The sequence below is a fragment of the Passer domesticus genome, chromosome 1, assembly GCF_036417665.1.
Source record: "Passer domesticus isolate bPasDom1 chromosome 1, bPasDom1.hap1, whole genome shotgun sequence".
Lineage (NCBI taxonomy): Eukaryota > Metazoa > Chordata > Aves > Passeriformes > Passeridae > Passer > Passer domesticus.
In genome coordinates, this window is record NC_087474.1 from 4,920,564 (window position 1) to 4,943,498 (window position 22,935).

At 41.1% G+C, this 22,935-nt stretch overlaps 1 protein-coding gene across 2 annotated transcripts in view; it reads right to left on the bottom strand.

Annotated features, from left to right (window-relative positions):
• Nucleotides 1-1,215: 1,215 nt before the first annotated feature.
• Nucleotides 1,216-22,935, bottom strand: part of ACVR2B (activin A receptor type 2B) — a 107,553-nt gene continuing 85,833 nt past the window's right edge. For both annotated transcript variants that reach the window (XM_064427727.1, XM_064427650.1), the window contains 7 exons: nucleotides 22,735-22,878; nucleotides 21,500-21,643; nucleotides 20,545-20,693; nucleotides 16,881-16,995; nucleotides 15,086-15,224; nucleotides 12,606-12,736; nucleotides 1,216-10,309 (listed from right to left, as the gene is read on the bottom strand). In XM_064427727.1, coding sequence (XP_064283797.1) covers nucleotides 10,115-10,309; nucleotides 12,606-12,736; nucleotides 15,086-15,224; nucleotides 16,881-16,995; nucleotides 20,545-20,693; nucleotides 21,500-21,643; nucleotides 22,735-22,878 — 1,017 coding nt within the window. In that variant the 3' untranslated portion in view covers nucleotides 1,216-10,114. The remainder of the gene's footprint in view (nucleotides 10,310-12,605; nucleotides 12,737-15,085; nucleotides 15,225-16,880; nucleotides 16,996-20,544; nucleotides 20,694-21,499; nucleotides 21,644-22,734; nucleotides 22,879-22,935) is intronic.

Sequence of the window (22,935 nt, forward strand, 5' to 3'; positions counted from 1 at the left end):
CACCCTCATTGTAAAACATTTCTTCCTTATATATAATTTACATCAACCCTCTTTTGGTTTTAAACCATTCCTCCTTATCCTATCTCCACAGGCCCTGTTAAAAAGATTGCCCTCATCTTTCTTACAAGTCCCCTTTAGGGACTGGAAGGTCATCAGAAGATCTCCCCAGATCTCCAGGCTGAATGAGAAGATTGTGGTATGGGGTTGGATTTAGTCAATACTGGTTGATGTTACATTGGGCTTCTTTTCAGGAAAACCACCAGCCTGATTACTACTATTTTTCCCTCCCAAATGCCTGATAATGTTCATATTTGCCTCATATCTGTCCAAACAAAGCATTTTCAACCCAGCACCAAGCCAGAGGCAATTTTCTGAAAAAAAATATCACTTTAGCAATGCAAAAGACCAGAATATAAGGATTTCATGGCCACACCATCACTTTACTGCAGGCAGCTTTCCTGGAGAAGTCTGGCCATGCTTCAGTGTGTGGCCGAGGGCATCTTCGTACCTCATGTGAGGATTACAGACCTCAGTGTGGTGCTATGAGCACAGGGAACTCAGGCTTTTTTTTATAATTTTTAATCTTTTTCCTGATCAAGTTCCCCTGCCTTTGGCTTCTGGCAGTTGAAGTACATTGCTGGACTGTCTTGATACAGCTTCACATGCACATATTGCCCTGTGTGAATTGTTCTTTGCTAGGAGTGATAAGCAGTGTTACCACAGTGCTACAAGAGGCAACACACTCAAAAGGGACATTTAATAATAATAATAATAATAATAATAATAATAATAATAATAATAATAATAATAATAATAATAATAGTATTAGGACAGAGGTTGCCAGACATGTTGTGGATGTCTCATCTCTGGAGGTGTTCAAGATCAGGTTGGATGGGGCTTGGAGCAACCTGGTCTAGTGGAAGGTGTCCCTTAGCAGGGGAGTTCAAACTGGATGATCTTTAAATTCTCTTCTAACCCAAACCATTCTATGGTTCTGTGAATTAAGGTAACTCCCACTCCTCTTTGGAACTGTTTGCAAGTGATGGGTAGTAGGGGCAGGCCTCAGCTATGCCTCTGCAGGGACTTTTTAGGGATTTTGGATAGCAGAAATGCCATTGAAACACTAAAAACACTCATCTGCAAAAAAAGGAAATTCTCCAGCTAGATGCCAAAGACAATAAAATAACAATGATTTTTAATGTCACACCAACGAGGGAAACAGTTATTTGTAATTTACTGTTTATTTTCATATACAAAAAGATAAACTTGAAATAGTTCTTTCTAGGTTTTTTTTCTCCTATCTGTTGGGGTGTAGCTGCTTCACACAGGGCAAATACTACATTCATACTGGTTTATTCGGACACCCAGTGCAAAGCTGAAGCAGCAAAACTCCAACTTGGCAGATCTAATTTCAAACTTGAGACTCTTTCTAAAATACCACAGTAAAAAGGAACAAAGATCCACTGCAAATTCATGAACTATGATACAATGTTCTTTCCAAAATGTCTTCATTTCATAACTGCAATACAATGGATGTCTGCATTAGGCCATTTTATACATACATTTTATATATGTATACTTCTGTAGAATATATAGATATATAAAATGTACATATATGAAAATCAGCACACTTCAATCCAAAAGGGGTTACAGCAACGAGCTTAACTCTCTATACTTTTTTCTTTAACAGGATACTTTAGTATAACTTTTGTTAACTCAGTAGTACAAGCTATCTCTGTTCTACATTTTTATAGCTACAAGAGTGAAATATAACCTACAACATTTACATTTCACATATCTTGGTATACAAACAGTACTTAGTGAATTTGAGCCAAGGACCAAAAGACTCTTTAAAAATTATTTCACCATCTGATAGAGCTTCCTGTAATTTACACTCAGTCTATTCTGCAATCTTCTAAATCATTTAATCTCATAGTTTGAGTTTAAATCCATTCCAACTGGAAATCCTGGAGAAACAGGTTACTGCAAACTCTTATGTATACTCTATATATACAAGTTAAGTAACACAGCGTAATAAGACTTAGCTATTTATCCTAAAACTGATATACACATATTTCACTACGCTAGACAAGTCTTAGGATTTTATTTTATTTCTTTAAATAAAGCACAAATTTAGAAGTAGCTGGTAAAACTTACAATAGGATGGTTATAAAATGACAAATGGTTAGGGTGAGATTTCTTCCTGCTGGTGCCAAAACATTTTCTTGTGAGTTTTTGTACTATGCTGTGTTGTTTAACTGTATGCATCTAATGTTACATGCAGAAAGCTCTTTCCACAAGAATTGACATCAAACTGTACTTAAGTCAACTTTACAGTACAAAATTTGTCAAACTTAAGGACGAATGTGAAAATATTAACAGGTGAAAGATCAGGCTTTCAACTCTATCATGAGGATCATGCAGAATTCATTAGCAGATAGTTTGAACAGATTGACAATGGCATTGTGCAGGCTTATGGCATAGAATTGAGGCCAAAAATGTTACTTAGTTTGCAGTAACCACCTCCTTCAATCCTCACCCACTACGAGATTGATTTTTGCATCATAGTTATTCCATTGGAAGGCCAGCAGCATTGCAAAATACCTCCTCCTGGGAGATTTTAGTACTTTGATTTACCAGAGATAATAATTATCAACCATCAATAGCCATAGAAACATTAGGCAGTCAAGAAAAAAAATGGGGAAAGGGAAATATCATGTTCTCTTCCTTTAATAACAGTAAATTAATTATTATCCATTCATTACCAATAATTAAATGAATTACTAGTAATGGTAAATGCATTAGTATTTGGAAAGCTACAGGAAAGCTACTATGCTGTCCAAGTAAAATAAAGACTAATGTTGTATCAACTACATGGATACATTTTTTTAAAAAAACCCAGACATTTGGGAGGGGAACATATAAAATAAAATGGTAATTTTAAAAATGGTCCCACTTTTATTTTTCCCCCAAAAATATAGCCTGAACATAATTCTCTTCAGCAAAGTACCATTAAGAAGTTGCTGTAGTTGAAGGTCTGATTTTACGAGTTGGTTCTTGGGAGTAGGTATTTGGAAAAGGAAAGGGACAGACAGGTTCTAGGTCTTACCAACATATTTTTTTGTTATCCACAAATTTGCTAAGTCCACTTTCCAAAGCTATAAGATGCTCCAATCTCCTCCTCCTCTGTCATGGCTGGATTTTTGGTTTCGATTGTTTCTTATTTTGGAGTTTATATTGGTGTTTTAACAAACGTGGCAATGCAGAGATGCCATTGACTACTGAATTAGGATTTTAATTGACTAGGATGGTTACTGGTTAAACTTCAGTTCCTCAAAACACTGGAAAATTGAATGAAGTACGGCCTTCCTTGTCACAAAACCAGAAGCTATGGAATTTTCCTAGAACATGTCTGAGGTTTGCAATACCAACCTTATTGGAATGTTATAAACTGAGTTTTTGTTTATTTTAACAACTGGAAAGACTAAGAGGCTTCTGCTTCAAATGGGCCAAAAATGCAGAAGTGGCGTTTTATTCACATCGTCTGCCCCATTAAAATACTGAAATGAAAGGCTAGTAAAGGAAGCACTTTTCAGAAAACACTTTTTCTTTGTGGATATCCAGCACAATGCCATTACAGAGCTTCAGAAAAGCCCTTTTGGTTTCAATGTTGGAATACAAAATAAATTTTGCTTTTTTCCTTCAGTCCTTGGGGATGACTTTCCATTTACATATATATATCATATATATACATGTATATATGTATATGATACATATATATAAACACCCATATAGAGCAAGGTTCCTGTTTGTGTATGTCACAATATTGTAGTATCAAGGAGAATCCAGATAGCAACACTGTTTAACATGAGGTTTGAGGTAATTGGTTCTTGAAATACCTGGATCACAGACTGCATCCAGAAATGACAGCTGGGCAATGAAAAGTGTTTTTTTTCAGACAGAGATAAAAAAAAAATTAAACTAGTAAAAGAAAAAGAAAGCTTACAGCAGTTGCTTTTACATGGAAAAATAAAGGCACAACAGAATAGCATTACATTTCAGAACAGCTGGATGGACATAACACAAGTATGATCTCTTTCTGTGGAAGTGTCCTGACAAAAAGCATTGCTGCTTATTCCATAGGCTACTACTTCAGTCAGGGAACTGAGTGTCACCCTAAAACGAGTCATGAAAAAGGAAGTCCCATGTACATAAGGGACCAGGTGTGTTTGAAAGTGTTCCAGGAACACACACACACACACACTCGTGGTCACACAGGGTTGGATGGAAACTCCTCTCCTGGTTTCCACAGGGCTGGGACTTCACCAGAACACAGCTGAGGGACTCGGTAATTGCAGGAGCCTGCTTGAATTAGTGAGCACTAATTGCAAAAGGCACACTGTCAAACCAGCTCCAAGGCAGTGCCATGTGTTGTTTGGTTTAAAGCTTTTTTCAGTACCTCTCACCCACTGACACTGTGCTATCATGGTTGAGAGGACTAGAAAGACTGGAGTGATTTTAAGTCAAATAGAAAACTGGGTTACACCCCTCCGCCCCCATTTTATTTTCTTTAATACTTTTAGAATACCTTGGATTGCTTACACAGACTTGGGAAGCTCTTTCTCTTAGTGAGACTTTGGACATGACAGTGCTCCTTTTCTTTAGTGCCTCCGACACAGACTATTAAATCTGATTTTGGGAGCACAGAGCACATAGCTGTGTGTTCTGGTGAAGCCTGATTAGTTGTGTCACTTCAGAGAGAAGGAATTTCTAGGAACTGGTTTTATCAGGATTCCACTGGCAACAGCTCCTTACAGATCATATTGTCAGTGCAGCAGACACAGCTGCTATGAGCGGATACGGCAGCGAGCGACATCAGCCCGGCTATTTGGCCTCGGTAGATTCTCAACACCCTGACTTCACAACTCACTGCAGCACCACAGCACGTGCCAAAAGACACACTGCCCACACATGGCTACTCGCATGAACACGTGAAAAAACTCCTCCTGGCTTAACTGAAGATGGCCATAGAAAAGCAATAAGCATCTTTATCAGAAGGGATGTGACATGCAAGATAACCTAAACATATACTCAGTGCTGTCCTCAAAGCATGTCCAAGTACATCCAAACTTGCTCCTCAAACTGTTTTCAGGCTACACTTGTTCTATCCTCTAGACTTCGATGTAGTGCACACTTAATTTAAACATTATATATATATCTATTTATTTATTTGCTGTGCATACACAGACCTTTCTCCCTTTTCCCTGCAGAAACATATTAGACATTACAAAAATAATTTGTGGTATAAAAGAATTCTCACACAATGTAGAATTTTTGTTTGTATATGTAACTAAAATATATATATATTTTTCCAAAAGTAAAAAAGTCAAAATGTCCTTATTTTCCTCTATTATATAGTCTATTTTATTTACAATGTTACCAAACAATATCCTGTATGTAAAAGTGACAAAAGTTTGTGGGACACTTCCTGCTTAGCAACTTCCCAAGCGGAGTGTGTCTTGAAGAGGACTGCAACAACAGCACTGTCACACCTCATCACCCAGCACCTTCCTCTGCAGTACGAGTTCCTTCCATGCCAAGCAAAACCAGACCTTTTCCCTGCAAAACAGGGCAAGCTCTGACACTCTGCCTAGAAAGTCACACAAGAGGAATGAAATGTTTCAGTGCTGCGATGTTAAGGGGGATCAGGATTCCTAACAGCCAAGCCTGACCCAGCCAGCCTGGAAACATCTGCTTTCACTGAAACCACTGACTTCAAATGGGATCAGCAGGGAAAACGCAGGGGAGTTACTGGGGGGCACTCACAGACCTTCTCTTCAAAACAAAGACCTCTGCACTTCCATAGGTGTAACTGTCTAGTCTAAAAATATTCTGTAAGAGAATTTCAGCAGAATAAAACGTGGCTTATTTTTGTCTTAAATAGCAATTTCTTAATGATCAGGACCAGCTAAAATCCTTAATTATAATTAATAGGTCTGGTACTACTTAACTGATGGTTAGGCTGGTTTACAGCCATCTCTTATAACATGCACGTGTATTTCAATATAAGCCATATATAATTTCCAGCCTTGCTGTATTAATGCAATTTCATCAGCAAGTCACAGCTCTACCATCTCAAAAAAAACACCCCAGTTTTAGTTCCTGTGGTATTTCCAGTTCAAAAATGTGAAGCCAAATTTTCTGCACCAAGGAAACCAACCCAGCCAGTGCAATAAATTCATAAAAGGGAGTTCCACCAGAGATGGGGAATCCTGGCTCCTAAAGTCAAGGAGAATTTTTACTCAGGATATTCAGTATTAATATTCACCTAAGAACTTCCATCTGAGGGAGGGAGGTGACCAATAAAATTCTGCAACCTAATTTTTGAAGAGCTGCTTCCTCCAAGTCTGAATGGGAAGTGAATTTCAACACTTGGGAAGTAAAATATGAGTTGTTGTCACCATCTTATTCAAGGGAGCGTTAAAAGGAAAAGAGCTGCACTTGCTTATGACAGCTACACCTATGGATGGGCCCAATTCCTGACTTGGAAAAAGCCTCTGCAGCACCAAACAGAACCAAAATCATGTTGTCAATGAGAGTTCAAGTGGATTAGAGGTGAGGAAACTACTTGCTTAACAGCTCAACTGTTGAAAGACCAACAAGTTAATCAGAGCTTGTCTTTGTTAATAAAATAAATAAATACCAGTTTAAAAAACATCTTTATCTAAATTGGTACACAATAAAAGTTCAGGATTTCCTTCTATGCTGCAATAGCAGACGCACGTACCTACATACATTTAAAACTTGTTACCCAGCACTCACCCAATTTGAAAATTCTTTTTTCCAGTCAGTTTCTGAATCCTGCTGACAAGATGATCTATAAGGAACCATTACACCAGGAAGATGTAACACTTTACAATCAACATTCGGTCAAGTTTTGTACGGTCGTGCAGTTCCCCGCAGTAAGATAAGCTACATGTGAGAATTTGTGTTTATGCTTTCTCAAAAGAGAAGATTTCAGACACTGTTTAATAGGCTATTAAAATAATATGGCACTTTCAATAAATACTTTAAAGCTTCTTAAAGAAATCAGGATAAAAAAGCAACTGCTGTAATGAGCCTGTTTTAGCTATAATACGTAATGCTGAAGGAAAAAATCCAGAAGAGCAAACAGATATTAACAGTTAAAAGACAGTACAGCTTTTTTCTTTCTGCAGCAATAGGAACTGGCTCCCATTCCCTGGGGGAAGGGAGTGAGCCCACCTCGAAACAAGTATTCACTCAGTCTTAACTGCTCTACGCTCCACCCCAACCCTTACATCACTTCACTTCTAAGACATAGTCACATTTTCATATAAATCTCAGTGCAGAAATGTATTAAACATGAAAAATACTGATCCTGCAAACATTTACAACCACACTTAACATTAAGTGAGTGCCTAATGTCGTGACACCAGAAGAGCTACCTACACCCTCAATGCTAAGCATAGGTATGTTGCAGCATCAGGCCCAAGGGTGCCAATGGCCACCGGGGACATTGGCTGGGTCACAATGGTCATTCTGTCTGGTTTTGTCAAGGTTTTCTCAACAGAAGCACATCAAGAAACAGAAACTTTCAAACCTACACACGGAAACACAGTTACATGTGTGTACATACTAATATGCAATATACATTCAGTAACTTGAAAGAATAGGTTAAGACTTTATTCAGATAGACAAATTAAGGCAATTCTCTTAATGTCTCTTCAAGATAAAGGACCATGTCCTCATTTGTGACCTCTAGGTTTTAAAGCTATACTTTTCAAGAAATATATTTCAATTTTTTTTTTAATATTTTCTCCAATTAGCAGTTTCATTTGCTTAATAAATTATATCTGTGCAATGGTGCACACTGATAATTTGGCAGTGGAGAGAAGTCCAATTCATTTAGATATAATACAGACTTTTTACATTTCCATTACAGGGTGATTAGTTTAGGACTGCATTTTGGCTTAACACAAAGAAAAATTTAGAAGATCTGGCCATCCAATGGACATAACTTTGTCAGTCTAGCAAGACACAGAAATCATGTTATATTCAAAGTAAAAAAAAGAAAATAAAAGAAAAAAATAAAAGAAAAAGAAAAAGATGTACTGTCCTTTCACTAAAACAGACAAAAAAAAATTACAAACCAAAAACAACACAGAATGGAAACAGCCTTCACAAATAATAGTGAATAATGCCCAGGTACCTTATATAGGCAGTTATTCCACAACTGTATACAGTTATTTACAATGGTGCTTTATTAAACAAAACAACAAAAAAAAAATGGTAGCACTTCCTAAAAGATTTTGGAACTTTTTTTCTTTTTTTAATTTTTTTAAAACTCCCTTGTCATAAAAGCCAACTTACATTAAAATATACTTACTACAAGACAACACAACTAACAAAATATATAATAAAACTCATACAAGTAGAAAATTCTGAGGTATTTCTGGTTTGAGGTGGTCTGTGGTCATGAAGTTTTTAATTTTTTTTTCAGTTTAAACCTCGGAAGCCACGTAACGTGTGTGTGTATGTTTTGTGTTTGGTTTTTTTTTTAAGTTTTTTCTTTTTTTAAACATTGCATGTTTTGCAAATTAAAAAAATATTTCAATGTTGAATCAGCAGCATTAGGAACATTCACTGACTAGAGCGAGTTTATGGCATAATAAGAGTAACGGTATTTTCGAATATGCACCACTTTAAGACAAAAGAGTTTCATCACAGAGTAAGGAGAAAGCAGCGTCAAAGAAACCAGTGGGAGAGGTGCTGTGGGAATCACTGCTGCTGCTGAGCTGCCTCAGCTCCCTGCAGCCAGGCAGCTCTCAGGCTTCTCAGATGCTACAGGAGCCAGCTGCCACCATTCACTCCCCCAGTCCCAAATTAATAAAGAAAAAAAAAAATTCATATAACCAGTTTTCATCCTTTTCCTCTTTCCACCATCTGCACCATTAGCTTGGGCTGAAAGATAATCAACCCAAGGCCAAATTCTCTCAGCTGACTCACACTTAAAATGAGATGCAAAAATTTTCTCGTCTTCCAGTATTTCACCAAAGTGCTTGTGAAATCACACTTCCCCACCTGTCCTGATGACATTGAAAGCATCCTTCCTACTACTACCTGGAATTGAAAAATAAAAGTTATAGTCCTGCTTTGCTCTTTTACTGCCCAACCCCAGACTCTGGAGGAAGAAACAAGTGCCTGTCTTCCAGCCACTGCCTCTTTAACTCCGCTTTCTCCATACGCTGCAGCCGTAAATACTCTGCCCAGAAATGTCCTTCCCCTCCTCTAATGGTTACCTGAGAAGTAGCTCCATAGCAAATGATGTTTCCCCAAATGCTGCCAAGTCCAACGTCACTCTCCCCACCCCTATTCTACGCTCCCCCCTTCAATTATACCATCAAGAATTAACATTCTCTGCCCAGTTACTTTTTTTTTCCCATGTTACAATGACACCCGTTAGATCCGTAAAAGACACATCTGCTGTTTTTTCTGAAGCTCACTTCCAAAAAAAATTTAAAAAAAAATAAAAAAGGAACTGAACCCAAAACCAACATGGGGAAAAAATGCTTTTGAGGAAGGTGTATTCTTTACATAACAGTCTTAAGTTTCCTCCACAGTTTGCAGCATTGCATTTTCGAAGGTGGTAGGTGGTTTTCCTCTTTGTCACGTAAGCTTTGTGTCACAGATGCTCCGCTCAGAAGACAAACTGATAAAGAGAAACCCAGAAAACTGAATAAAATAAAAAGAACTGAAGTGAGTTTGTTGAGGTTCTGAGGTACCTGCACCTTTTCTGCATTCATTAGTCGGCACCTGAATGCTTGCTGAAATGTCCATTTTTTTTAATACAGTAGAGCAATGTGCTGGTAAAATTGATCCAATCCAAAAAAATAATAATAATAATAATAACAATAATAATAAAAAGTCAAGATAAAATAGCAGCTGCATTCATGGGTTTGTTGAATTTTTGTGATTTTGTTTTTTTTGTACTTTTTTTTTTCTTTAAACTCTTTTCCTTGTTGTTTTTTTTGTTTGTTTGTTTGTTTTAAATCCGCTGAGTCTGGAAAGACAAAAGTGAACCAGGACCCAGGACTCAGATGCTAGACTCTTTGGGTGGCAAGTCCACGTTGGTGACGGACGTCACGATGGAGACGAGGCAGTCCGAGGTAGTGCCGTTGACGGATTTGCGGATCTGCGCGATGCGCTCCTCGACGCAGCCGGCCGAGAGCCGTGCCTCCGCGTCGTGGTCCCAGCACTCTTCGATGGTCACGCAGAGCTGCGCCAGGCCCTGCGGGCAGAAAACACCTTCAGCAACGTCACCTGCCCTGGGGGAGGCTGCTAGAGCCCTAGTCACTGAAAATTTCAACCTTTCTAGACTAACATAACGACTGTCGCGAGTATCAGTGCAGATGCTGGATAACCTCGGTAACTTCTGCCTATTGAAACATCATTTGGCTTTTGGCAATGTGTAGATGCCCTCTCAGAAAGAATAACAAATGCTAACCCCCTAAGAAAGCACTGCATTTAACATAAAGCCATAGAAAAAACATCCAAAATTAAATGATAGAACTAAGATTATAAGTGTATAATTTAAATAAAAATGTGTAACATCACATAATAAAAAGCTTAAAGTATTAAAATGTAATAATATATATAAAACAAAATAGAAGTTTTAAAACAGAAACTAGTCCTTCTTTACCTTCTTCACCTTCTTCTTCATAAGTTTAAGTAATATTGTGGAATTAAATTTAAAAATCCACATTACAAAATCCAAGTAGTTAAAAATAATTTAAGTATCATTTCTTAATTAAACAGTTTACCCTTAAAAACCCTTATAAAAAATAAATACAATTCCATTTTTATGCTATTAGTAAAATAGTATAACACTCACATCTTATGAAATTATAATATAAATAAAAACTAATAAACATCTGAATTCCAACAAAAATTAACATCTCACAACTTAATCCCAACCTTAATAAAGAAAAAACAAAAAAATCAACATTAGTGGTGCCCCGTGTGAGGATGAAACTCACAACCTTCAGGATGCCAAAGTGATTTTTGCTTTTGTGTTTCCTTCATACATGTTCATAGCTCTGTAGGCTATTGCTATATAATTATATAACTCCTAGCTAGCTCCAGCAGTTTTCCTACCCTGATATGCAGAAATACAAAATACATTCCAAAGGCTCCTATCCTACCTTGTGTTTTCTTGGGAACCAAGGATGAGCTACCCTCCCAAGACACTTTCTCATAAATAGAATATAGCTATTACCATTGGGGGTTCCAAAAGAGGTTGAACCAAGAGGGAAAATTACCTCACCACCTGTGTTTCTAATTGGGGATTCTTGTTAATTATGCAAATCAGCTAAACTTATAAAGCTGTATTTGCCCTATGTGGGGTGGGCATTTTTCCACATCTGCCCCTGGAGGCCTCCAATCAAAGACCAGTTTTTATATTACCTCCTATGCTAATATTGTCTCAAAAGTCTGTTGTTTTATTTCTGTATCTTTAAGGCATCATGAGCACCACCTTGTCAGTGGGTGGAGAGATCCACTCAACACAGCCAATGCTCTAAAAAAACCCTACAAGTATTTTTTCCACAGTATGCCAATTACCATGAGATAAGCTTCAAAGATTACTTTAAATATGTGTTTTCATGGTTCTTTAAATATGTGTTTTCATGGTTCTTTTTAAGCATCTGCTTTCTAAGGCTTGGTTGCATTCCGCCCCAAAAGTGCTTTTTTTAATATCAAAATAAATCCCAAGATTCAGCAGTTGAAGCTTTAAAAGACAACATGTATTAAGATTCCCATGATGAAACCGTGAGAGCTGGCAGCACTGTATCAGTTACTATGAAACCATTTGCTTTGTTTGCAATCATTTCTCTCGATATCCCCAAAAAACCTGAATTCAACAGTGCTTGAAGAACGCAGCTCTTATTTGAACCCTCATTTGAAGTGGAGTACTCATCTTTTTGTGCAATTCATAGCTCTCCCTAACTTCTGGGAAATGAGTTAGTACCCCTGAGTCTAGCAAAATCTGTAGCAGTTTGGGCAAAATAGAGGCATTTGACTTCTTACTGAAGCCCGGTGAGATGTCATCATCTCTTATCTTCCCGATCTAAGGAAAATCAGCTCTTTTATTAAAAACTGAGCCTGAGATGTACTACCTCTGGGAAACCCACACTGCATTTTGCTTCATTGTCTGCTTGCTTTCACATCTAATTAATTTTTCCTCCATAAACTGCTCCAAGTCTTGCATGGTATCTGGCTTGTGAGGAGTTTGTCTCCAATGGTATGGATGGTTTTCTTTTCCTTAATGAAAGGAATTTATTTTCCATTCTTTCACCATATTAAAGGAGTCCTACTAAAGCACCACACGCTCCACATTCAACACTAGCTGATTATTCAGCTGGTTTAGTCTCTAAAAACAAGAGATAAAAAGAAAAGGGAACACAAAGGTGTTGAGCAACCCCTCATTGCCCAGAGCTGACTCTGGCTAACACTGCGAATGCATAACCACATCCCTCATTCCCATCACACAGGAAAATATTTTCCACTGTTAACCAGGAGGGACGTACGGGATGTTTTAGCCAGTGATCCTTGAACACGGGGCGCATCTTCTTGTGAACCACCACTTCTTGCAGGTCCTCAAGGGATGGATGCTGACCTATTTCTTCTTCAAAAGGCAGCATGTATTCATCCACTGGACCTATGGTGCACACAGAGAATCAGGTTAGGGTAGGAATGGCCTCTGCAGAGCCACAGTGTCCTCATGCATGAGTGAGCTGCAGCTCTGGAGCAACCTTAACCCACTGCAACAAAGCCTGACGTTCACATGTCACTGCAGACAAATGTGATTTACATTCCTCCTGCACAATGGTCTTTGCTGTCCCTGCTGCTTGTCTGGCCGTGCATTTTCCACCTCACTGAGTTACAAATCCAAACCCTCAGCCAGGCCTCCAGATCCCACCATTTCCTTGAGGAAGTTTGCCAGGTAATCTGTGATTTGTTTTAATAAAAAGAGCAGATCAACTCATCCTCCCCACATTTAAACACAACAATTCAGGACACAATAACCTAGAGAAAGATTTCAGCATGAGCATAATTTCATTTTAGCACTGACTAACAAGGTCAAGCATATACAACACTTACATTTTCTTGCTTTGTGATCTGGTTTGTTCAGAGGCTTGAGTCTGCCCTGACACACTGGAGCCAGATGCACTTGTCCCAAGTACTGGCTCCTAAGTGTAAAATGATTTCTGAACATTTTATTTATACCAGTTATGGCTGTGAACTGCCCAGAGCCACAGGAATGAGACAACTGTTATAGTATCAGTGCAGATGCTGGATGATAGCAGTAACTTCTGCCTTTTGAAACACCATTTGGCTTTTGGCAATGCATAGATGCTCTCCCAGAAAGAGCAGCCCAGCTTGAGTGATGGCTTCTCAGGGTGCTCCATGGCACCACTTAGGGTTTCTCAGTAGCAAAAAATGACCTCTTTTCAGAGCAGAGATACCTCAAAAGGGTCTTTCCAGACTAAAATAAAAGAGCTGACCACTTCATCTGGTCATGAATTGTGACACCAACAGCACAATGTTTACTCTAAAGAATGAAATCACTAAAATGGCTTATCATTATTTTTGTTTACTCAGTGGCAGTCACTAAACCAAACTGAAACACTTGCTCCAATCAGGGTCACTTATGACTTTCCTTTTCCTCCAAGAGGAACCCAGGCTGTGAAGATCTGCACTGGTGATCTGGAAGCTAAATGTGCTGTTTACACACCGTCACTTCTGAGCTGGAGTGCAGATGAGGCTCAGTGTAACTCCCTGTCATCCCAAAGGAAGCCTTCCCTCTGACTCAGTGGTGCTGTGTGTGGCACCTGGAGTATCTCAGCTGCCTGAACTGGCAGGAGATCACAAACATGACAGGAAAAATGAAAGTGGATATTTGGGGCACCTCAACAGAGAAGGGCAATTCCTACATAAATGATCTGTGTACACTGTTTTTCCCTACTGTGCTCCCAGCTCCCTGCTCCTCCAGCATTTTACCTCGTTAGACTGTACATTTCTGAAGATGAGACCTTCTGTTACCACACACTTATGGGAGGCATTTTAATTATAATGATGCTCCTCAGTCCTTCTGTAATGCTAACAAAAACATTTCAAGTCTAGGTGAGGTGCTGTTGTTTTACAAATTTGATATTCAGTTCAAAGCACCCATATCTATACAAGAAGAAAAAAGTTTAGATGGAAGTTAGTTCTTAGTTCTTAGTTTTAGAAGAAGAAGCCTTGGAGCTACTACAATGATGTGACTGCTTTCCTGTCCTGCAAATGTCAAAGGTCACTAAAGAACAGATGTGCTGATTGGACAGAAAATATGGCCCACTTCACAGCATCATTTTTAGATTAAAAAAACGAGAAAGGAGACACCATGAAGTTCATACTTTTAGATCCTTCAGGAGAAAGTGACATCCTCCAAAGCTGCAAATGAAGAAACAAACCAAGTGCACTGCTGAGAGAGGGCTTGATCAGCAAAAGATCAAAAACTAATGACTTATGATAGCAGGGAAATGGGCTTGCTGAGCCAAGAAGATCCTCCCAGCCCTGTGTTCCTGCTATTTCACTAAGGTGCTTTCCATTCAGGCTACCCCCCTGCCCTGCATAAGCCAGGTGACAGCCAAGCTGGCTGTGTGGCTCTTCTCAGGAGCCCAAGGCATGCCCTGGTCACAGGCAGAAATGTGGAGTGCCACTGAGAGCAGCACATGGCAGGCTCAAGAGTAATGGACACACATCATGTAGGAATCTCCTTCTCCCTCTGAATTGTCAGCAATTTGCAAGGTAACCAACATAGTAAAAAATACTTTGAGGCTTGAGCACTTACAAAGGTTATTATATACAGAAAGTAACACCTTATGTTAAAAAAACAAAGGAAAAACAGGTTAGCTGCTTTTAATAAAAATGTGCCATTGATTTTTTTTTCTTTTTTCAAACAGATCCATTCTCTGGCCAACTGAACCACACCGAAACAGAACAGGGAAGAGGTCTTTATTCTTACCATCAACTGCCCTACATCTGGAGACTAGCTCCCACAGCACCAGTCCCATTGCATACATGTCTATTCTCAGGAAGGCGTCTCGTTGGAAGTTGATTGCTCCCTCCAGCACTTCAGGAGCCATGTACCTCCTTGTTCCCACCTACAGAGAGAAAACACAGCTCAAGTTACATTGCATTTGGGCCCCTCAGCCTCTTCAGGTTGGAGGTGAGTGACAGCAGGTTTCATTAGCCTGGAGGACACTGCTGCTAAAGGTGCACCTTGCTCGAAAAACAAGCAAAGGGGAGCTGTTTCTTTTGACACTGATTCTCATTAAGATCACTCCAGTCCAGATAAGCAATGTAAAGGAGGAAGCCAAAGTGCAAGGCTACATGTGTGATACTCATTCAGTGCACACTGCAGGTCTGCATCCTGCTGCATGTTGCTCTGGCAGCACACCCTGCATGAGGAAACACTGTCTTTGGAGACACACAGAACACCCTGAGGTCAAGTCTGGCTTGGTTATCTCAATTGTTGAAAGTTCAATCCCCTTTCACTCAAAAAAAACCCAAAAAACCCTCAACAAAAAACTCCAAACCCAAACAAACAACCCCCCAGATAAACAAAAACAGAATTAAAAAAATTAAAAAAAAAAAAAACCCAGAAAAGAGAAACATTTATATATCCTGAAATAGTAGGAAAAGGTGTTGTTTTGACAGCCCTAGATAAAACAAGTCTCCTGTATCCACAGAATAGTAAAACATGAACCCTGGCTTGCCATGATTTAGAAAAGATCTGCTCTTGTTTTGAGGGAATAGGCATTATAGTGCCTCCATTGTTTAGTATGGCTCATAATGTAGGGGATTAGACAGGACAGCAAGGGAAAAAGCAGCTTTCTTGAGAATTGAAACACTTTTAATAATTTCCTTTAAGGAAATTCTCTTCTTGCTGTTATCTGAGGCAGTGGGGACAGAGTGAAGCCAGGATATGGAAAGTACAAAATACTGGAAAAGTCAAAAAAAAGGTGAAAAAGATGAGGAAAGCTGAGTAAGGCTAACCCAGAAGAGTGTTCATTCCTTTTGAGATAAAGGTAAAAAAGGGAGACTACACTGGAGATGGAAATTCAGGAAAAACTGGAGGCACAAGGAGGGGATGAAGGACTTGCTGTCCTGGCATGAGAGCAGAATGAGGGTCTGCTTGCTGCAACACAAAGGCAGAAAATTAAGAACCCATAAAGCTGTATATTGTTTACACAGTGCACAGCCAGATGTGCCAAAGGTCACCCAAGCAGCCAGCCTGGCTGAATCCTTAAAATTAAATCAATAATTTTAGGATTATTAATACTAGTATTGTGGTATTAGTATTAATATTTAGGAGCTTTAATATTGTGTTATGGTCTAGAGAAGTGGTATGTGCAGCAGACTCCAAAATGAAACACTTCCATGATTCAGCTAGGCTGTCTTGCCTTGCTTTGGTCAAAAAAGGTTGGAGCAGATGATCCTTGAGTCCCTCCCAACCTGGTATTCTGTGATTCTGTGGATATGTATACCAAAACAATAAAGAGACAATGAGCCCTGTGTCTGAAGGAGGAAGCCACCTGACCCCAGAGCTGGGGGAGCTTCACCTGCACAGCAATCAGAAAGTTTGAGCACCCTCCCCACTCACCCGGATTAAAGCAGCTCCCAGAATTTATGTCTGAGCACAAGTTTTTATGGAAAAAATATCTCATAGAGAATTAAATGCATCTACACAAACCAGCCCCCACTCCAGAGAAGCTATGGCAAGGCCAGCTTTTCAAAAAGTTAAAGGTAATGATTACCTGTCCATGAGTATCCCCTGGGGGTTTTCCAGGTTCAAACCGTACAGCCAGTCCAAAATCAGCTAGCACAGCTGTCAAATCGTTCTTCAGCAAGACATTTTTACTCTTGAAGTCCCTATGGACAAGGCAAAAAGTAAGGGAAGGGTTTATCACGGCATGTGTCTAAATCACACTGCAGCACACACACTGGCTGTAGGCTCAGCAGCTCCCAGTAAATCAGCTCCTTGCTTCCTTTCTCCCCCAGGGTGCCAGCATGGCCAGTGCTGCAAACTTGGCTTCTCCTCACTGCCCTTGTCCCCAAAACACAACCAAGCAGCCCTGAGCTGACCAGCACAGAGTCAGCCAAACTCTCCAGTGAATTAATCTCAAAGTAAAATCTGATCTGAAGGGGCTCTTTTAATTAGAGCAAGCTGTATATAAGGCACCATTTCTTGCTCCAAGCACCAGCTCTGGACCCCCATCTTCTGGGCCCTTCTCATTCCCAAGAACAAAACCAAGGCAGGTTAAGGGAGTACCTTACTCTTTATCCTAGTAAGGACGTTTGCTCCTATCTACAAAATCAGATCTTTCTGGAAATCAGCAGATGCTGGTGAGACTCTCTCCACCCTGACTGCATGCTTCAACAGACTTCTGCCACAGTCATCTATCAGCCTTCTGTTGTAATTGCTGGATTGATCTTCCCTGGAGAATTCAGAGGGTTGGAAAGCAAGCAGGGAAGGGGGTGAGGCCACACAGACACTCTGTCAGGGTCAGAGCAGGCAGCTGACAGGCAGGTGTAAGAATTTGCAGTAGAGATGGTGGCTCTGTGCTTGAAGGGGACATTTGTGTCAGTCCTGTGCTGCAGCAAGATCATTTCAGGGCAGCTCAGGTAAATCTGCAGGGGCTGGGAAGGGTGGGGGTTGGAGGAAGATCACACTGAGATGCCAAACCAGTCGAGCCCTGTTCCCTGGGCTTCCTGCATTTTCATCTGAAAAGGAATGTTTGGCAATCTAATTAAATTACAGACCTTAGACAGCAGATGGCAATTGTCCTGTATGCTCAGCATTATAACTTCCCTATCATCAATTCACTCGGTGACCCTGCTGATTGCAGGACATTGCAGGCCTGCACAAAATAATTAATGAGGGCAGATACGATTGTTCTGCACTAGAGAGACCTGTCAAAATTCTTTGTGAAGAGAGAAACTGCTGGACCATAGAGAAGGGGCTGCTCCCTGCAGCCTCAGATGCCACAGCATCAGCTCAAAGCACTGCAAGCAAAAATCACGCAGCCCCTGATTCCGAGCTTAAAATATCAGAAGAGAGGATTTATCCTCTCTAAGCTAAACACAGCATGATGAGCATTTCTGGCTTGAGGATTAAGATGGGGGAAGTGGGTGTGAAGTTGGAGGGCACTGTGCAGCCAGTGAACCCCAGCAGAAACCAGCCTCCACCAGCTCTAGGGACTCAGCACAGCTTTGCAGAGCCTCCCAAACACTGGTACCCTTCCATTACACAGAAGAACTGCATTTCCCACTATCTGTCATCCCAGAGGCTGTCTGCTTCCATGCTATAGCAGTTTCCCCACAGGCTTAGGCAACAGCCATCATCTAATGACATGGATAAACGCCTTTGCTCGTTCAGCTTTAGGGGATTATGCCCTCAGGATGGTACAGATTGTGCACGAGATTTTTGCAAAGCAGTGGCTCGATGAAGACCACACAGAAATTATCAGACAATCTGCCTGAACGATGTGGTTCCAAGGTGAAACAAGATGTAAACCAGCATTACTGCATGAGCATGTGCTGCTGCTCCTCACCTGCAGTGCCCTTCAGGCATGCAACAGTTAACTCCTGCATCCTGATACACGATGCAGGGATTTCCCTTTGCAATTCTATTTTCCCCCCATTTCCAGACATTTCCCCATTTTTCCACGCTTTCCTTCCTTCCTTTCACAAACCACCTTGAACTGGCAAGTCTGAGCTGCAATGCAAATGTATCCAGGGAGAAGGACTTAATCCAAGCCGTGCCAAGTAGATTTCCCATAACATCATATCCATTAGACCATCCTAAAATGGTCACTGCCAAATAAAAGTGGCGTGAAAAGAAGAAATTTTTTTTTTCATATAGCACTTCAAACTAGGGAATACAGAGCAAGCAGACTATGAGTAATGGGTGAGTTAATTCGATTGAGACACTGGAGATTTTATTTGCAGCTTCCACGTGGGGGCACTTTTGCACCAACAAGTGATTCCATAACCTTAATCCTCCTTGTAGTGCCGGGGGCCAGAGAGGCTGAACCCCTGCCCAGCAGTGACTGGGGAGTCCCACCTGGCAACCCCAGCATCTCCATCCATGTGCACCGTGGAAAGCCATTCAAAAACACCCCCCACGCCCCCCTCCCTGGATTTAAAATGCATTTAGTGTTTTCTTTCAAAAATAAAATTAAAAGGAGTGGGGTAATCCGAAGAAAATCCCTTGTGCCCTGAAACCCCTCCTCCACTAGGTATGTGCTAAATTCACACAAATGCTGCATTCTACAGCTTTTATCACTTGCTAAATGGACAGGGACACTAATGAGCACGATCTGTTGCTTTAAAGCCTCTCTATAGCCTTCCTCTGTTCCCCACCCTCAGGAATTTTCATCTATAAACCACTGCCTTTATTCTACAGGGACAAATGTCAGGGACACAGGGGTCAGCTCCAGGAGCAGCACAAAGGCAGCTGCAGATTCTTTCAAAAGCCCCCAGCTCTCCAAAACTTTCAGGTCTGGGGAGGTGGGGTGTTTTGTGGGCAGGGATACCCTTGCAAAAACAGGGATTATCTTGCCACAGATGAAGCCAGGCCTGCTAGATCAGGTACAAATTGCTGCAGCTGGACGTGGGGTTTAAGTCCCTCCTAGATGAAATGGGCTGGGTGGTGGGGGAGTATGGCCACGGATTACAGCCTGTAAATCCCTTCTGGAAATCTCCCCCATCCTGCCCTGCCATGAGCAAACCACTCAAAAGAGATGCTTTAATCTAGGGCATGCAGTGTGGGACTTTGGAGAAGGGCTGGAGCATGAGGATGGTTTAACCCAACTTCTTCCTTGCTGTCCCCTCTGCACTGACACCCAGGTGGGTTGAGGGAAGTGCCAGAAGGTCTCAGGGGCAGGGTGGCACCTGCTGTGGTGTCTCTCATAAGCATCCTGGCACAATTTGGGCCTTATAGAACTACAGGGGAAAGTAACTTGCAGCCATTTTCTGCCTTTTCACAGTTTCTCCATTTTTTACTTAATGATCAAAGGCTCTGTGGGAATACATTTATTGGAGTTATCAGCCTAAATAAGGGAAAAATAGGGTCCAGCTCCTGGTACAGCCATAGAAATACACAGACCATAATGTGATGATATTATGAAGCCAAGTCCTTTCAAACAGTGGTTCTGCAGCAACCAGAATTCCCTTTCCACCACAAGGGAAGAGTTGATGGAAGAGGGAAGCCCCTACTCTTTGGACATTCACCTTCAGCCACTACCAACTATGCTACTCCACAGGCAAGACACTTGCCCCTCACCATTTCATATGTGGCTGAAAAAAATTATTGTCTTAGCACGGAATTTGCTGAGTTAAAAGGCCTTTACTTCCTAAAAGCACAGCTTCCATTCAACAGCATCATTTCAAAGACAGTGTCAACAAAAGAGGCTTTACCTGTGTGCTATGGCAGGTTTGTGTCCTTCACCTTTGCACCAAGGGACATCTTCATGAAGGTAGGACAAGCCACGGGCCATTGTTTCTGCAACATGGCAGAGCTCATTCCAGCTGATAATGTTGCCCTTCAGGTAATCTGTCAGAGAACCCTGCAGAACAGGACAGCTCTTAATCACAGACCCCTGTATGTGACAGATGTGCCAATTTATCAGTTTAGAGAGTGCTTGAAAAATCTGAGCCTTGATTTTACAGGGGGAGAAATCACTGGTGAAAGCAAAAAGAAGAAATAAAAATCAGAAGTGTCCATGAGTTTTCAGCCCTTGACAGCACAGACCTTTTGATGTCTACTTATCTGCCAGGGAAGGGGAGGGAGGTAAGGAAGGGAAAAAATCATTTTTAACCAGAGCAATTAATCCAAGATCAGCAAGGGGAAAGCCTTCCATGCAAGTTGAAGCATTGTATCAGCTGGCTGTGGCAATGATTGACTCAAGCAGACCTTGGATTTACCAGGGGATAACACTACTGGCTCACCCCAGATTTGCACGTTTGTTTTAAGTGTTAGTCATGGTTTACAACTAAAGCAGTCCATGAAGGGGAATGTGTTCCCCAAGCCTCAAAAGCAAACATGGAGCCTGTCTGTAAGGGATCTGCAAAATCTGTCTCCCATGATGCTCATCTATGCACATCGAGAGATGGTGACCACTACAGATGTGAGCTATGGCCTTCTGTGCCTCTCTCCCTTCCTAAATCCTACTTTTATCAATCCTTTATTTGTGTAGGAAAGCCTTGAAAACTAAAGGAAGGGTGCTTGAAACAGAGGAGCAGGAGCACTTTGCTACCACAGAATCATGGCCCACCAAAAACAGACTGGGAGAATTTCAGGGATTATAATCCTGCTGTATCACAACCAGCTCCCTCTCTGCCTTCCCAAAATATACATGCAATGATACATTACCTTGTCATGGAAAGCTGTGATCAGCCAGAGCTCTGTCTCCAGGTTTGTCCCCCTTTTCTCTGCTGCGATAAATTGCAAAAGGTTTTCATGCTTCATGCCAGGAGTGTTGAAAATCTCCCTCTCACTCTGCCAAGATTGCTTATCCTGAAGCAGGGAGAAATGCACCATCAAAGATCACGCTTCCCTTTAAAGCAAACAGCTCCTTCAGTTCAGTCAGAGCTGCTCACACTACTCTAAAAATCATGCTCCTGTGTTAGGATGTGATGCATCCCTTCAAAAGGAGGCTGTTTTCCCTAAAGAAGAAAGACATGTTGCTGTCCTCAGTCTCCCCTCTCCAAAATTATCCTCAGCTGTTCCTAAAGGACATGTGTGGGGAGTGGAGAGGAAGCCAAACTCAACCTTACTGAGAAATAAAATTTTTCAAGATTTCCTAAGGATACTTGCAAGAAAAAAGCCTGAGCATACAGCACCCAGGATGAGCCTTGCAGTGTAATTGCTGCAATTGCAAAATCTAATTTAGGCTGTATTGAATATTTACTAGTAGGTCACAGCTGGCTTGGACAGAAGATGTGCAGATCTCCTTTAGCAATGTATGACAACAAATATGAGGTGAAAAAGTAGTGAAGGAGACAGCAGAGGAGCAGAAAGATTTAGTTTTAGTAATTTTTCTTTCACTTGACTTTTGATTGCTTTACTCTTTTCATCTGCAATTCCTAGACAATCAAGTCAGGAGTGTTCAAAGGTTTCCTAGAGCAGAAGACAGGAGCTGACAGAAAGGCTGCAGCACAATTAGCTCTCACAGCACCAGGGCTCTGCCTTTGGAGGCTGTAAACTGCTCACTGGGTTTGGATCCAGATTTACAACCCACCCAGGCAGGACACACAAAGCCAGCTCTGGCCCTTGGTGTGCACTCTGGGCACTGCAGCTGCACCCTGCCTTGCTGCATTTGAACAACACAGGCATTTGCAGGGAAGATAACACACCCTGTAGATTTCAGAATGTGCTTGTTTTTGCCCTTCTTGCAACAAGTGCTACTACAGGAAGCATTTGGTAATGAGATAACGCAGGGAGAAGTGTAGGAAGGAAGGGTCCTTGAACTTTTTCCCCCAGCAGAAGAGCCCAAATGCATCTTCGTTATGGTCTCAAAAACCATAATCTCCACAGGCACTTAGAGCATCTCAGCACTGGTGAGGAAGCCCCTGGCAAGTAAGATCCTAATGCAGTGTCCCTCTCACCTGGATAGGGAAGATTTTCACTGCCACGTAGTCGTTCATCAGCTGAGCCTTCCACACGCAGCCAAAGCGTCCCCTTGCCTTGATCTCCAAGAGCTGCAGGGGCTTTAGGCCAACCAGGGGAGAAGGGGGTGGTGGGCCAGGATCCTGCACAAGAGAAAAAAACACTGTCACTAGCTGAAGCTGGACTGTAAAATAAAGGGA